Source organism: Haliotis cracherodii, unplaced genomic scaffold, assembly GCF_022045235.1.
Source record: "Haliotis cracherodii isolate W230 unplaced genomic scaffold, xgHalCrac1.p SCAF_3, whole genome shotgun sequence".
Taxonomy (NCBI): domain Eukaryota; kingdom Metazoa; phylum Mollusca; class Gastropoda; order Lepetellida; family Haliotidae; genus Haliotis; species Haliotis cracherodii.
Window position 1 is genome coordinate 58,849,729 of NW_027266286.1, and position 14,417 is coordinate 58,864,145.

General features: G+C 42.3%; 2 protein-coding genes across 2 annotated transcripts; both read right to left on the reverse strand.

The window, feature by feature from the left end:
* Positions 1 to 2,580: 2,580 nt before the first annotated feature.
* LOC139473852 (uncharacterized) lies at positions 2,581 to 14,417 on the reverse strand. Its single transcript, XM_071256621.1, has 6 exons — positions 14,247 to 14,417; positions 8,923 to 9,155; positions 7,103 to 7,159; positions 4,613 to 4,752; positions 3,991 to 4,150; positions 2,581 to 3,395 (listed from the first exon to the last, which is right to left on the reverse strand). The coding sequence occupies exons 1-6, from the start codon at positions 14,305 to 14,307 to the stop codon at positions 3,252 to 3,254; spliced, it is 795 nt and encodes a 264-aa protein (XP_071112722.1). The 5' UTR covers positions 14,308 to 14,417; the 3' UTR covers positions 2,581 to 3,251.
* On the reverse strand, positions 4,765 to 7,087 carry LOC139473850 (dynein heavy chain-like). Its single transcript, XM_071256620.1, has one exon. The coding sequence runs from the start codon at positions 6,915 to 6,917 to the stop codon at positions 5,058 to 5,060; it is 1,860 nt and encodes a 619-aa protein (XP_071112721.1). The 5' UTR covers positions 6,918 to 7,087; the 3' UTR covers positions 4,765 to 5,057.

Consider the following 14,417-nt stretch of genomic DNA (forward strand, 5'->3'; position numbering starts at 1 on the left):
TGCTGTCCCCTGACATATAGATCTCACGCCGAATGAATACTTGTGTTGAATACAGTCATTGTTTGACTGTTTAAATGTATAGTTGTGTATGTAAGATCTACATTTCGTGTACAAACGTAAATGAACTAATTTATTCCTGGCGGCCCAAGGAGTAGAACATGTCCCCCGGCCGTGTATCGTGTTTGTTCACAGGGTTCACTGAAATTGAGATTGTGTGTAATCACTACATCTAAAAACATGGAGTATATACAGATGGATGTGCATTTCATAACAGTAAATGACCGTATAAAATTACACTTTTGACAAACAGCCGAAATATCTCATTTCAATTCATCACGAATTCTTACATACGCATTATGAAAACACTGTATTTTTGCTTAAGGCATTCTTTATGAAAGTAGTGTCATTATGTCATTTCATTGGGGCTCCGAAAACTTGCGGACCATTGTGATTGGTGGGAGGTGTGTGTGTGTGTGTGCGTGTGTGTGTGTGTGTGTGGGGGGGGGGGGGGGGGGGGGGGGGTACAAATGAAGAAAGGGATCGTGTATGTGAATTTCAAACGCACATTGCAGAAATACTGCTTCACTGACGATTGTGTAGAATATAATATTTCCCCGTTTCCTAAAAAAAAATAATACAGATATTAAAACGTTCCAGAAACGTTCCAGCGAGGCTATGTTCTCACACAGTCCTCCACACATATTTCACATTCCCAGAGGCCACGCTTAAACATGGGGTAGTGTTCCCCGTGCCTTGTATTGTTCCACAGGCCTTTGTCTTCCATCACGTCACATACTCGGGTAGCTTATACACCACGTGATCTCGGAGTTTCCACCGCAAGGTCTCATTTACAACCACGCAAATGTTGAAACGATCTTCTGTGATTTGTTTTGTTGATTCGGTTTACTGGGTAAAGATAACGTCCTAGGACCCACATCCTGTTCACGGCAGTCTAAGGTTTGCGAGTTGTTATATTAGTATGAATGTCACGATGTGTCCAACAAGATTGATAAATTACCCGGGGTATATATTCACTTTTTCCTCGTTTCGGTAGTGACGTCACAACTTCGCCTCTCTTATCACTAACTTGTAACAAGATATATGTCAGCTTAGATCTTCTTTCAGTTTAATAAGTCGAACCCGAAGTCTGTCATAAGTAAACATTTTCCTGAAGAGAGGTAAGTGTCTATGTGTGTCTGAATGTATGCGTCCTCCTCTGTGTGTCTGTATGGTTTTGTGTCTGTATGTGTGGTTGTCTGTGTGTGTATGTTAGTGTGCTTCTGTGTGTGTGTTGATGTGTGTTAGTGTGTGTGCCTCTATGTGTGTAAGTGCTTCTATATGTGTGTATGTATTTGCGAGTGTGTGTTGATGTATATTAGTGTGTGTGCCTCTGTGTTAGACTAACATTTAGTCTCTGAAATATTATATTACACAATATCCTTCTTGACTCTAAAAATATAAAAAAATCCCTATGCATGCTGATTTCAGAGTGGAATAGAGCTAGCTTGAGCTTGCTAGACTTGCTTTTGTATGCATATCTAGATTATTATTTTTTCATAAAATAAATATATTCCACGGTCATGGTGCAGGACTACCTCTGTGTGTGTAAGTGCTTGTATATGTGTGTGTGTGTATTTGTGAGTGTGTGTGTGTGTGTGTGTGCCTATGTGTGTGTTTATACTTACATATGTGTGTGTATTTGTGTCTGTTCGTGTGTGTGGCTATGTGCGTGCGTGTGTGTCTGTGTGTCTATGCGTGTATGTCTGTGTGTGTACATGTGTCTGTGTGTGTCTCTGTGCTTGTGTCTGTGTGTCTATGCGTGTATGTCTGTGTGTGTACATGTGTCTGTGTGTGTCTCTGTGCTTGTGTCTGTGTGTCTATGCGTGTATGTCTGTGTGTGTACATGTGTCTGTGTGTTTGAAATAGTAAGGGCCTGCCCCTGAGTTTTGCACGTTCGACTATTGTCTTCATGTAAACCCACACGAGGATAAAGGAGGCAGACTCGCCTCTTGGTTTTCAATGTCTTCATCTTTCACTGCGTCGTCGGGTTCTGGTACCCTCATCAAGCAAGTGATTGAAAAGTTCCAACATCTGTTCCAAAACGTCGCGCTGAACGAATAAACTAGCTGGAACCCATTAGACATCCCTATCTTCATTGACACAGCTTATAAAAATATAGTATGATGCATAATCATGTACACGCTGTTTGCGTATTCGCGAGCATGTGTCTGAATCTAAAACATCAACACACGAGAATCAGTCTCGATGAGTGAGTGAGTGAGTGAGTTGGTTTAACGCCGCTTTTAACATTATTCCAGTTATATCACGGCGTGTCAGCTTAATGTGGGAGGAAAGCCCGAAGTGATGCAGGTCTAAGACGTTTACCACTTCGGGTATGGTGCTGACAAACCTAGAAACATAATTGGGGCGAACCGGGATTCGAACCCACAATCATAGGTTTCTGGCGTGCCCAAGTGACGCAGCGACTCTGCACAGCGAATCGCGGCGCCTTAGCCTGTTTGTCACACCGCAGGGTGAACAGTGTGATGTACGCATATGAACATATAAAACACTTTGTACTCCAGAAATATAACATTTTATTTTCTAAAAAAGTTTAACAATAAGAACAATGTAAAGTGAATTCAAAAGAAATTTGTTGTTATCTTGTAATTAAGTACAGAAAAGGTAAAAGTCACTTCTCATACGCCTTGGTACACTACACTTTAACAGCTGTTGCTCAGGCAACGTAGAACGTTCTTATAGAAACATTTTTTATCTTTTTAAAAGAAAGAGATTTCTCAGGATAATCAGTTTATAGCATCACAACGCGACCAAATCAATACGGAATAAGCTAATTAGTGTTAATAATAAATCTCGTCAAATGTTAGCATGTTATTGAACAAATATTGAAAATAGTAAATAATAGATCAAAACGAGAGGAAAAAAGCTATGAAATCTATCTGAATAATGCGAAAGTATAGCGGAATGAAAGCGCACACAACATTAGGTCTAGTGAAGAGAAGCAGGTCCTTTTCATTGCGGATATTATAACGGGTACTTGCTGAGTTGGGTGCCCGCCAGGGTTGTCATTTTGCGAATGAAATCAGATCTTTGAAAGAATGTGCATAATACCAACTTGGCAAAATGGTTTTCAGTATTAACAGGACATAAGACAAAAAGAAAGATAGGTGGTTATTTAACGACAATCATCCCCCTAGGTGGAATACGATGAGGAACGTATGCTCAGCTGTCTAAATCTCCATGTTTGTGACCAGCTTGGCGGCGTCGTGAGTCTGCGGGAGTCCCTTCTTCTCGCCATTTCCGAACCCAAGCACTCCGCTGTGGACGACGGTGGTCGCCATGGGATTTTTCTGAATGACAACACTACCGGTGGGCTGAAAATGAAGGGATTTACATCATAACACTGTTGGCTTAACGTTTAATGAAAGGTTTGGAGTGTTATATGTTACGGTCACAGTTTACTATTCCCTCATTCACGGATTTAGTCAAGACAAGGGAGTGAGTGAGTGAATATGGTTTTACGCCGCTTTTAGCAATATTCCAGCAATATCACGGCGGGGGACACCAGAAATGGTCTTCACAGATTGTACCCATGTGGAAAATCGAACTCGGGCCTTCAGCGTGACGAGCGAACGCTTTAACCACCAGGTTACCCCACCGTCCCTTCTTAATACAAATAGTGTGGTCGGTCATATATTAACAACTCCCGATTGTTTGTTTGTTTGTTACACTCAGCAAGAGTCAAGCTGTATGACGACGGCCTGTCACCAGATAATCCAGTGATCAATATTGTGTGCAACGACCCATGTCATCGAGGTAGAATGACACCAAGTCACCCAGTCTGACTACTCGATCCATTTGTTCGGCTTTTATGACCAGCGGGGGTTGCTGGGGAACAATTCTAACCCGGAAACCCTACGTGGAGGTGGCTCTCAGTGTGGCGTGAAGCTGAAAAGGGGCGCTGCTTACCTCCCGTCTGCAGATGAGGACGCCGGAGAGGATGGTGCTGACGAGGGTGAGGATCCAGGCGGAGACGACGACGAGGACGACGACGACGGCCATGGCGTAGAGGGAGTGGATGTTGTCACAGCTAATGTTGAGGGTCATGGGTTCATACATATCGTCCCGTCTGAAGAGTTATAATTGGGACATTTTAAATTGAACAGCATCTTAAGTTAACTCAAACGTGCGGTTTTTGTGTTATAAAAGGATAAAATGTCGAAAAACGTGCGGTTTTTGTTTTATAAAAGGATAAAATTTCGAAAAAGACTGAAGACTTGTATTGCGGTCTTACAGAATATGTGGGTAGTCGGGGGCAAGTCTGGTGTTATCCACAGCTCCGAAAGAGCTTCGAAAAATGGGTGGATCTTTTCCTCACTTTTTCTCAGCCGAACAGTTTTGTTTTTAACAACACTTTTAATGGGACATACAACATATCCTGAGAGCAAGTCCGTGTTTTTGTCTGTTTAAACTGAGGCAACACTAATTTTGTCCAGTAATTTCTGGAACAAAGTATTTTTAAATAATACACACACCAACACCGACAGATAAGCAGCCGGTCGGTACCGTAGATCACTACATCACTACTCACGTGCATTGACACATCTCCCCGACAGGGGTGCACTGGCTGGGGTGGGAGACGGCTAAACCAGCCAGGAGCAGGATTCCCGCAACGAAGGCAATTCCCATGACGAGGAGGGTGATGATGCTGAACACCATGTGGGTGATGTACTGAAGGACAGAAAACAGGGAACAATGTGAGAACATGAAACAATGTGAGAACATGAAACAGGTAAAGAATAATGTGAGAAAACGGAACAGTGTTAGATCACGAAACAATGTCAGAACATGAAACAGGTAGAGAACAATGTGAGAACACGAAACAGTGTGAGAGCATGAAACAATGTGAGAACGCGAAACAGTGTGAGAACATGAAACAATGTGAGAACATGAAAAAGGTAAAGAATAATGTGAGAAAACGAAACAGTGTGAGATCACGAAACAATGTCAGAACATGAAACAGGTAGAGAACAATGTTAGAACACGAAACAGTATGAGATCACGAAACTGTGAGAACACGAAACAATTTGGAGAACAATGTGAGAACACAAAACAGTGTGACAACACGAAACAATGTGAGAACATGAAACAGGTAGAGAACAATGTGAGAACACGAAACAGTGTGAGATCACGAAACAATGTAAGAACACGAAACAGTGTGAGAACATGAAACAATGTGAGAACATGAAACAGGTAGAGAACATGAAACAATATGAGAACATGAAAAAGATAGAGAACAATGTAAGAACACGAAACAGTGAGATCACGAAACAATATGAGCATAGGAAACAATGTGAGAACACGAAACAGTGTGAGATCACGAAAGAATGTGAGAACAGAAAACAATGTGAGAACACGAAACAAAGTGAGAACATGAACAAATGTGTAACATGGAAGAATGTGAGAACAGGAAACAATGTGAGAACAGGAAACAATATGAGAATAGGAAACAGTGTGGGAACAGGAAACAATGTGAGAACACGAAACAGGGTGAGAACACGAAACAATGTGTAACATGGAACAACGTGAGAACACATGATGTACTGAAGTATATAGAACACCATGTGAGTGATGTACTGGAGTATATAGAACACCATGTGAGTGATGTACTGGAGTACATAGAACACAATGTGAATGATGAACTGGAGTATATAGAACACCATGTGAGTGATGTACTGGAGTACATATAACACCATGTGAGTGATGTACTTGAGTATATAGAACACCATGTGTGTAATGTAATGAAGTATATAGAACACCATGTGAATGATGTACTGGATTATATAGAACACCATGTGAGTGATGTATTGGTGTATATAGAACACCATGTGACTGATGTACTGGAGTTTATAGAACACCATGTGACTGATGTACTGGAGTATATAGAACACCAGGTGTGTGATGTACTGGAATATATAGAACACTCTGTGTGTGATATACTGGAGTATATAGAACTCTGTGTGTGTGATGTACTGGAGTATATAGAACTCTGTGTGAGTGATGTACTGGAGTATATAGAACACTCTGTGTGTGATGTACTGGAGTATATAGAACACTGTGTGTGTGATATACTGGAGTATATAGAACTCTGTGTGTGTGATGTACTGGAGTATATAGAACTCTGTGTGAGTGATGTACTGGAGTATATAGAACACTCTGTGTGTGATGTACTGGAGTATATAGAACACTCTGTGTGTGATGTACTGGAGTATATAGAACACTGTGTGAAAGAGGTACTGGAGTACATAGAACACCATGTGAGTGATGTACTGGAATATATAGAACACCATGTGTGTGATGTACTGGAGTATATAGAACACTGTGTGTGTGATGTACTGGAATATATAGAACACTGTGTGAGTGATGTACTGGAGTATATAGAACACTGTGTGAAAGAGGTACTGGAGTACATAGAACACAATGTGAAAGAGGTACTGGAGTACATAGAACACAATGTGAATGATGAACTGGAGTATATAGAACACCATATGAGTGATGTACTTGAGTATATAGATGTACTTGAGTATATAGAACACTATATGTGTGATGTACTGGAGTATATAGAACACTATATGTGTGATGTACTGGATTATATTGAACACATTGTGAGTGATGTACTTGAGTATATAGGACACTATATGTGTGATGTACTGGAGTATATAGAACACTATATGTGTGATGTACTGGATTATATTGAACACCATGTGAATGATGTACTTGAGTATATAGAACACTATATGTGTGATGTACTTGAGTATATAGAACACTATATGTGTGATGTACTGGAGTATATAGAACACTATATGTGTGATGTACTGGATTATATTGAACACCATGTGAATGATGTACTTGAGTATATAGAACACTATATGTGTGATGTACTTGAGTATATAGAACACTATATGTGTGATGTACTGGAGTATATAGAACACTATATGTGTGAGTTATGCAGGCGGTGTACTGGGGGACATGGAACAGTAACAACTGATCTCTGACAATTCCAGAAGAAAGTAAGACTCACCACTCCTTTCTTCTTCATGAAGGCGGAGATGCAGCCGATCAGGCCGGGCAGGATGAACTGAAAGAATAGAACATGGTGGCAGAATGTACTGAAACAGTAGAACATGGTGGCAGGATGTACTGAAACAGTAGAACATGGTGGCAGGATGTTCTGAAACAGTAGAACATGGTGGCAGGATGTTCTGAAACAGTAGAACATGGTGGCAGGATGTTCTGAAACAGTAGAACATGGTGGCAGGATGTACTGAAACAATAGAACATGGTGGCGGGATGTACTGAAACAGTAGAACATGGTGGCAGGATGTACTGAAACATTAGAACATGGTGGCAGGATGTACTGAAACAGTAGAACATGGTGGCAGGATGTACTGAATCAATAGAACATGGTGGCAGGATGTACTGAAACAATAGAACATGGTGGCGGGATGTACTGAAACAGTAGAACATGGTGGCAGGATGTACTGAAACAGTAGAACATGGTGGCAGGATGTACTGAAACAGTAGAACATGGTGGCGGGATGTACTGAAACAGTAGAACATGGTGGCAGGATGTACTGAAACAGTAGAACATGGTGGCAGGATGTACTGAAACAGTAGAACATGGTGGCAGGATGTACTGAAACAGTAGAACATGGTGGCAGGATGTACTGAAACAGTAGAACATGGTGGCAGGATGTACTGAAACAATAGAACATGGTGGCAGGATGTACTGAAACAGTAGAACATGGTGGCAGGATGTACTGAAACAGTAGAACATGGTGGCGGGATGTTCTGAAACAGTAGAACATGGTGGCAGGATGTACTGAAACAGTAGAACATGGTGGCAGGATGTACTGAAACAGTAGAACATGTTGGCAGAATGTTCTGAAACAGTAGAACATGGTGGCAGGATGTACTGAAACAGTAGAACATGGTGGCAGGATGTACTGAAACAATAGAACATGGTGGCAGGATGTACTGAAACAATAGAACATGGTGGCAGGATGTACTGAAACAGTAGAACATGGTGGCAGGATGTACTGAAACAGTAGAACATGTTGGCAGGATGTACTGAAACAGTAGAACATGGTGGCGGGATGTACTGAAACAGTAGAACATGGTGGCAGGATGTACTGAAACAGTAGAACATGTTGGCAGGATGTATTGAAACAATAGAACATGGTGGCGGGATGTACTGAAACAGTAGAACATGGTGGCAGGATGTACTGAAACAGTAGAACATGGTGGCAGGATGTACTGAAACAGTAGAACATGGTGGCAGGATGTACTGAAACAGTAGAACATGGTGGCAGAATGTTCTGAAACAGTAGAACATGTTGGCAGGATGTACTGAAATAATAGAACATGGTGGCGGGATGTACTGAAACAGTAGAACATGGTGGCAGGATGTACTGAAACAGTAGAACATGGTGGCAGGATGTACTGAAACAGTAGAACATGGTGGCAGGATGTACTGAAACAGTAGAACATGGTGGCAGAATGTTCTGAAACAGTAGAACATGTTGGCAGGATGTACTGAAATAATAGAACATGGTGGCAGGATGTACTGAAACAGTAGAACATGGTGGCAGGATGTACTGAAACAGTAGAACATGGTGGCAGGATGTACTGAAACAGTAGAACATGGTTTTGGATAACATATCAGTTTAGAGGAAGGCCCGGGACAACCTGATACGTTGACTGTTCAACCCACGACAGTCAGCAGAACAAATTCTAGACACCTAAGTTCATAACGAATCAGAAAACGACATTAACGTGAGATATTAGGACCTTTGAACCACCCTCTATCTTTCTCTATACACAGCAATGAGTGAAACTTACGGCAAAGCCAACAGCCCATATCATTGTTATTCCATGATGTCCATGGTGGTGACGGTTGTGGTGGTGTTCGTGACGTTCTGGAAGTCGGGAAGATCGGGGTTCATGCCAGTCCTCCATGCTGGAATCTCTGTCATTCTCCGGGACTTGGATTCCGTCGTCGCCGTATGGTTGCTTCCCAATGAGCTTCTCCACCTTGTGGAGTCCCACGCTGATCACGACGCAGAGGATGATCCCTGGAGTGGAGTGAGTGAGTGAGTGAGTTGGGTTTGAGTGAGTGAGTGAGTTGAGTTTGAGTGGGTGAGGGTTACTGTACAGTTATGGCGAAATGCAATAATCGCAAACATAGAAGCGTAGGTTTGCGATTGTCATATCGATTGTCATTGCCATTAAAGTTGTTAAATTTGAGGTGTATGGCGACGGCCTATAAATATCTACGTCTGGACCAGATATTCCAGTGATTGATATCATGAGCAACGCTCCAAGCAGTCGATACGATGTTTACCAAGTCATCGAGCCTGGCCATCCCATCCATTAAATGGTTTCTTACGACCATCACAGGTTGCTAGGCACCAATTCTAACCCGAATCCCCACGGGGAAGTAATACATGCACAGTAGTAGGCAAGGTGGTGGGAAACGGGGTTTAACGTCGCGTTCAAGATTTTCGCACTTACATAGTGATGTGCTAGCACATCGGTATGTGTGTGTTTGGCGGTTTGTAGTAACAGTGCTAGCCCACTGAGATACCATGCCGCAGTTTAACATGGATCCCCACACAGTTTACTGACTCCGAGCCGACCAGTCCCTTAATGAGAGCGCCAGGTAGTGTAGCAGAGTGAGTGAGTGAGTGAGTGAGTTGGGTTTACCGCCGCTTTTAACAGTATTCCAGTTATATCACGGCGTGTCAGCTTTATGTGGGAGGAAAGCCCAAAGTGATGCAGGTCTCAGACGTTTACCACTTTGGTGAAACCCACGAGCACGGGTATGGTGCTGACAAACCTAGAAACCTAATTGGGGCGAACCGGGATTCGAACCCACAATCACAGGTTTCTGGCGTGCCCAAGGGATGCAACTCTGCATAGCGAATCGCGGCGCCTTAGACGACTGGGCCACCTATGCCCCCTAGTGTAGCAGGAAGTTCCTTCTTTAAAACGTTCTCCAGGCAGACGCTCTATACACAGAGGCGGTCAGTAGTAGTAGCAGTAGCAGTAGTAGTAGTAGTAGTAGTAGTAGTAGTAGTAGTAGTAGTAGTAGTAGCTACCCCTCATGGGTACAATGTGTGAAGCAAATTTCCGGTGTCCCCAGCCGTGATATTTCAGGAATATTGCTAAAAGCGGCGCACTCACTCCCCTTTCTAACAAATTACAGAAAAGTCTTTAGTAAAGTTGGGCCAAATCGTTCAACTTCCAAATAATATATAAACATTTGCGCAATAATCAGCTTGGGTATTATAAATATGCTTATCTCAATATCTATTTATTGCTGTGGTTAGACTGTGTGCTGTGGTTGGACTGTTTGCTGTGGTTGGACTGTGTGCTGTTGTTGGACTGTGTGTTGTGGTTGGACTGTGTGCTGTGGTTGGACTGTGTGCTGTTGTTAGACTGTGTGCTGTGGTTGGACTGTTTGCAGTGGTTGGACTGTGTGCTGTTGTTGGACTGTGTGTTGTGGTTGGACTGTGTGTTGTGGTTGGACTGTGTGCTGTGGTTGGACTGTTTGCAGTGGTTAGACTGTGTGCTGTTGTTGGACTGTGTGTTGTGGTTGGACTGTGTGCTGTGGTTGGACTGTTTGCAGTGGTTGGACTTGTGCTGTTGTTGGACTGTGTGCTGTGGTTGGTTGCATTGATCATTTAACGTTAAAACAGTTAACACCCCCTTTTTAAATTTTGTAAATATAAATTGTCAATACCAGGGAATAACCAGTCCTTCAATATCCGCCTGAGCTGATTCCATTTGGCTTAAAGGGCAAATAGCTGTGAAAATTAAACGAATGGACCACTGAAAATCAGGAATGGCACCAGGTGTTCGCGATAAGGGGAACATCTCCTGCCCTACCGGTAGCACCAGCCATTCACACATTGCATAAAAAAAGTATTTAATATTTATTGCCTGCCGCCACATAGCAGTACTCCTTGCAATGCGACGGCGGCCGGTAAACAAACCAATCAATCAAGTGATCAATGAACCAGAAAATCCAGTGACACGACAGTACATTGACTGGTTTGCTTGAAGCTAATAAAACGATATGTCAGTTTGAATTACATCTGCTGTGTACAAGTGCAGATATTCTTTTACTTAACTGTAAAGAAATATATTCGTTTTGCAACAGTAGGGAGTAGGGTGTGGTGAGCGCGTGTGTGTGTGTGTGTGTGGGGGGGGGGGGGGGGGGGTCGTTGTAGCGTTCTAGTAACCTTTTTGCTTCCCCGATCCATCAATGCTAGAACGATCGAATAATGTAAATGGTTAAAAGGCTCCAGATTGAACTCTTAAATGTTGCCTTGGTCACAAAATATAAGCTGTAATAATAGCAATGAGTGGACGATCAAATTTATGTAAACTCAACAGATTATGTTAAAACGCGACTGACAATATCACTTTGTCCTGCAGGTTATCAACAATATCACTGATAATATTATTCCTACGGATCTATAAATATATTCTTCCTCATATTAGAAATTGTAACTCATTCTCCAGTATCGGGTCGCCTTTGTGCCCATGTTACACGCGTTACTGATGTTACATGTTACAGTGTCAGCATGTGAATTGTATGCTTCACTTGTACCTATCTTTACCCATGGTATACTTTTGGAAACTCTCCCAGCACTTATGTCATTTAAATATTAAATACATCATATCAGCTATGTTGAAAGTAACCTTGTCCACCAAAAAGTCACAGCTAAATGGTAAAGAAGTATAAGCTATACACGCCGTAATATACCTGGAATACTTTTAAAAGCGGCGTCATTTCAGTGAGTGAGTGAGTGAGTTGGGTTTAACGTCGCTTTTAACAGTATTCCAGTTAAATCACGGCGTGTCAGCTTAATGCGTGAGGAAAGCCCGAAGTGATGCAGGTCTCAGACGTTTACCACTTCGGTGAAACCAACGAGCACGGGTATGGTGCTGCCAAACCTAGAAACATAATCTGGGCGAACCGGGATTCGAACCCACAATCATAGGTTTCTGGCGTGCCCAAGGGACGCAACTCTGCACAGCGAATCGCGGCGCCTTAGACGACTGGGCCACCCGTGCCCCCACTTATATTTCAGTGATACAGTTAGAACCTTAAACACCACATCAATGATAAGGTGTATTTTATTTCAATTGCAAAACATCAGTCAGTCAATATAAGATATACGTATCTCATATTTTAAATAGTATAGTATTTACTAGCCTATTCGACTAACCATTCGAATCTGCAGCTATACTGATGGAAATAAATAAGGGAACGTGACGTTTTAGACAGTAAAACGATATGCTATCATGGGTTCTCAGCCTTGTCCATCAAATGGGCGTTGAAAACAATGCACACAAAAACATCTCAACATTTGATTCTGACGTGTTGAATTTGTATGTGCGATATTTCAAATCTACTGACAACAAGGCTAATTTCCCTAAATATTTCATTGTTCCCTTATTTGTTAACATCAGTATACACAAACAGCCTGTGCCCATTTAACATGTCAAAAATGACCCGTGAAGATCCGGGAAGAGAATAGGTCTTCAGCAACCCATGCTTGCCGTAAAAGGCGACTATGTTTGTCGTAAGCGGCGACTAAAGGGATGGAGTGGTCAGGCTCGCTGACTTGGTTCATGCATGACCCAATTGCGTGGGTCGATGCTCATGACGTCAATCACTGGATCGTCTGGTCCAGACTCGAATATTTACAACCTTCATATAGCTGGAATATTGCTGAGTGCGACGTTAAACAACACACAAACAAACAAACAAAACATGTCGACATTACAATGCAAGTCCTTATGCATACACCCAGACCTGTGTTGGTGGAGACGTAGAGGGCAATGTCCGAGTAACTCTCCATTCCTTGAAACTAATGGAGCAGAGGCCCCGCAGGGGCCGTGGCCCATTTTTTTTAAGGAATGGAGAGTTACGAGGCTATTCCTCTACTTAAAACTCATCCCTACTTTTACACTTTGACAAAATATTCTGTAGTTGAAAATATTTGAAAAATTCAAATGCTGAAAAATAATGAAGCGTTCAAACAATAGAATGACGTCACAGATGTGTTTTAAGAGGTGGTGATACCCTGGCCTGCTCAGCAAAGGAGGATAATGATCCGACTGGGTTCTGTTCCGCACGACTGGTTTGACGCATTGAAAACGACAACCCCAGTGTTAGACTGACCTAAATAATACAGGCTGAGGCTCACGTGATCGCGAATCACAAGGCTATTCGTCATGTCTTAAATTTGTCTCGACAGTCTGTGTTAATAATGAGGTACACCATTTTTAATACCCAGTCTGTTATTGGTCTCACAATAGTTATAAGAACATGTATAGTTGAGTCACTTCGGACATATCCAACCGATTCTAGCCTCATTGTGTAAATAAAAGCGCCAACACCCTTTTCACAATCACAAGAAATACAAGAGTCCACTGTATGATTCCAACTGCACCATAAGTCTAATAAACCGGGGGATGTTTGTGTGGGGGGTGGGGGGTGGGGTTGTGGGTTGTGGGTGAGGTGTGTGTGTGTGTGTGTGTGTGTGTGTTGGGGGGGGGGGGGGGTATAACGAATTGTTGTATTTCAGTTTGCTGCTGGGGACGGTGTAACAGAGAGAGGCAGATATACAAAGGTGATACATTTGTTTTGCGCCCATTTTAAAAGTATGATAATTTAAGAGAATATACTACTCTAGCGTCCATAAAGGGGGCTAACAAGTAGTTAAACCCTAGGGTAACTGACGTAAGGAGACTATGATACCCTGTACAGATTACAGTGTCCTTTTTATGAACAGAAAAACATTTTTTAAAACTCTACTACAAGCAGAATCCATTGTCCGACTGTATCACAGGCAGGTGTTAATGAATCACTAACGATTTGTGATGATACCAGGTGTTCGCGGAAAGGTGAGCGTAGCACCATCACAGCCCGTTGTATTTGCTTTTCACCAAACACATAAACGCTCTACAGGGGGCAACACAATAAATGGACGCAAACCCTGAACATGATAAGTAAACATATACATCGACAAACAGACAGACATCCAGGTCAATACTTCAAACCGACAGATCGATGTCAGCCTGTTACCTAGGTACCGTGGCTGATTGATGTTTTATCAAATTATTTGTTTGTAAATATGAATACTCACCAGAAACTAAAACAATTCCGGAGATTACTCCGTGAGCGATGTTGTGTCCGTTCTTCGCCATGGTTGAAAACTGCCAGTCACTGTATTTTACCTGTCACGATGGCCCTGCTGCTGTGAATAGTGCTCGGGTACCTGAGTTCGAGCTATAAATGTAATATACACAGCCTCGCT

Bases quoted from the DNA above. Each gene is read 5' to 3' on its own strand.
- LOC139473850 (XM_071256620.1), bottom strand. From the start codon at position 6,917: ATGGTGTTCAATATAATCCAGTACATCACACATATAGTGTTCTATATA.
- LOC139473852 (XM_071256621.1), bottom strand. From the start codon at position 14,307: ATGGCGAAGAACGGACACAACATCGCTCACGGAGTAATCTCCGGAATT. The intron at 9,156-14,246 runs GTGAGTATTCAT...ACTCCACTCCAG, and splicing joins CGGAATTGTTTTAGTTTCTG to GGATCATCCTCTGCGTCGTG. The intron at 4,753-7,102 runs GTGAGTCTTACT...TCTGTCCTTCAG, and splicing joins TCATGAAGAAGAAAGGAGTG to TACATCACCCACATGGTGTT.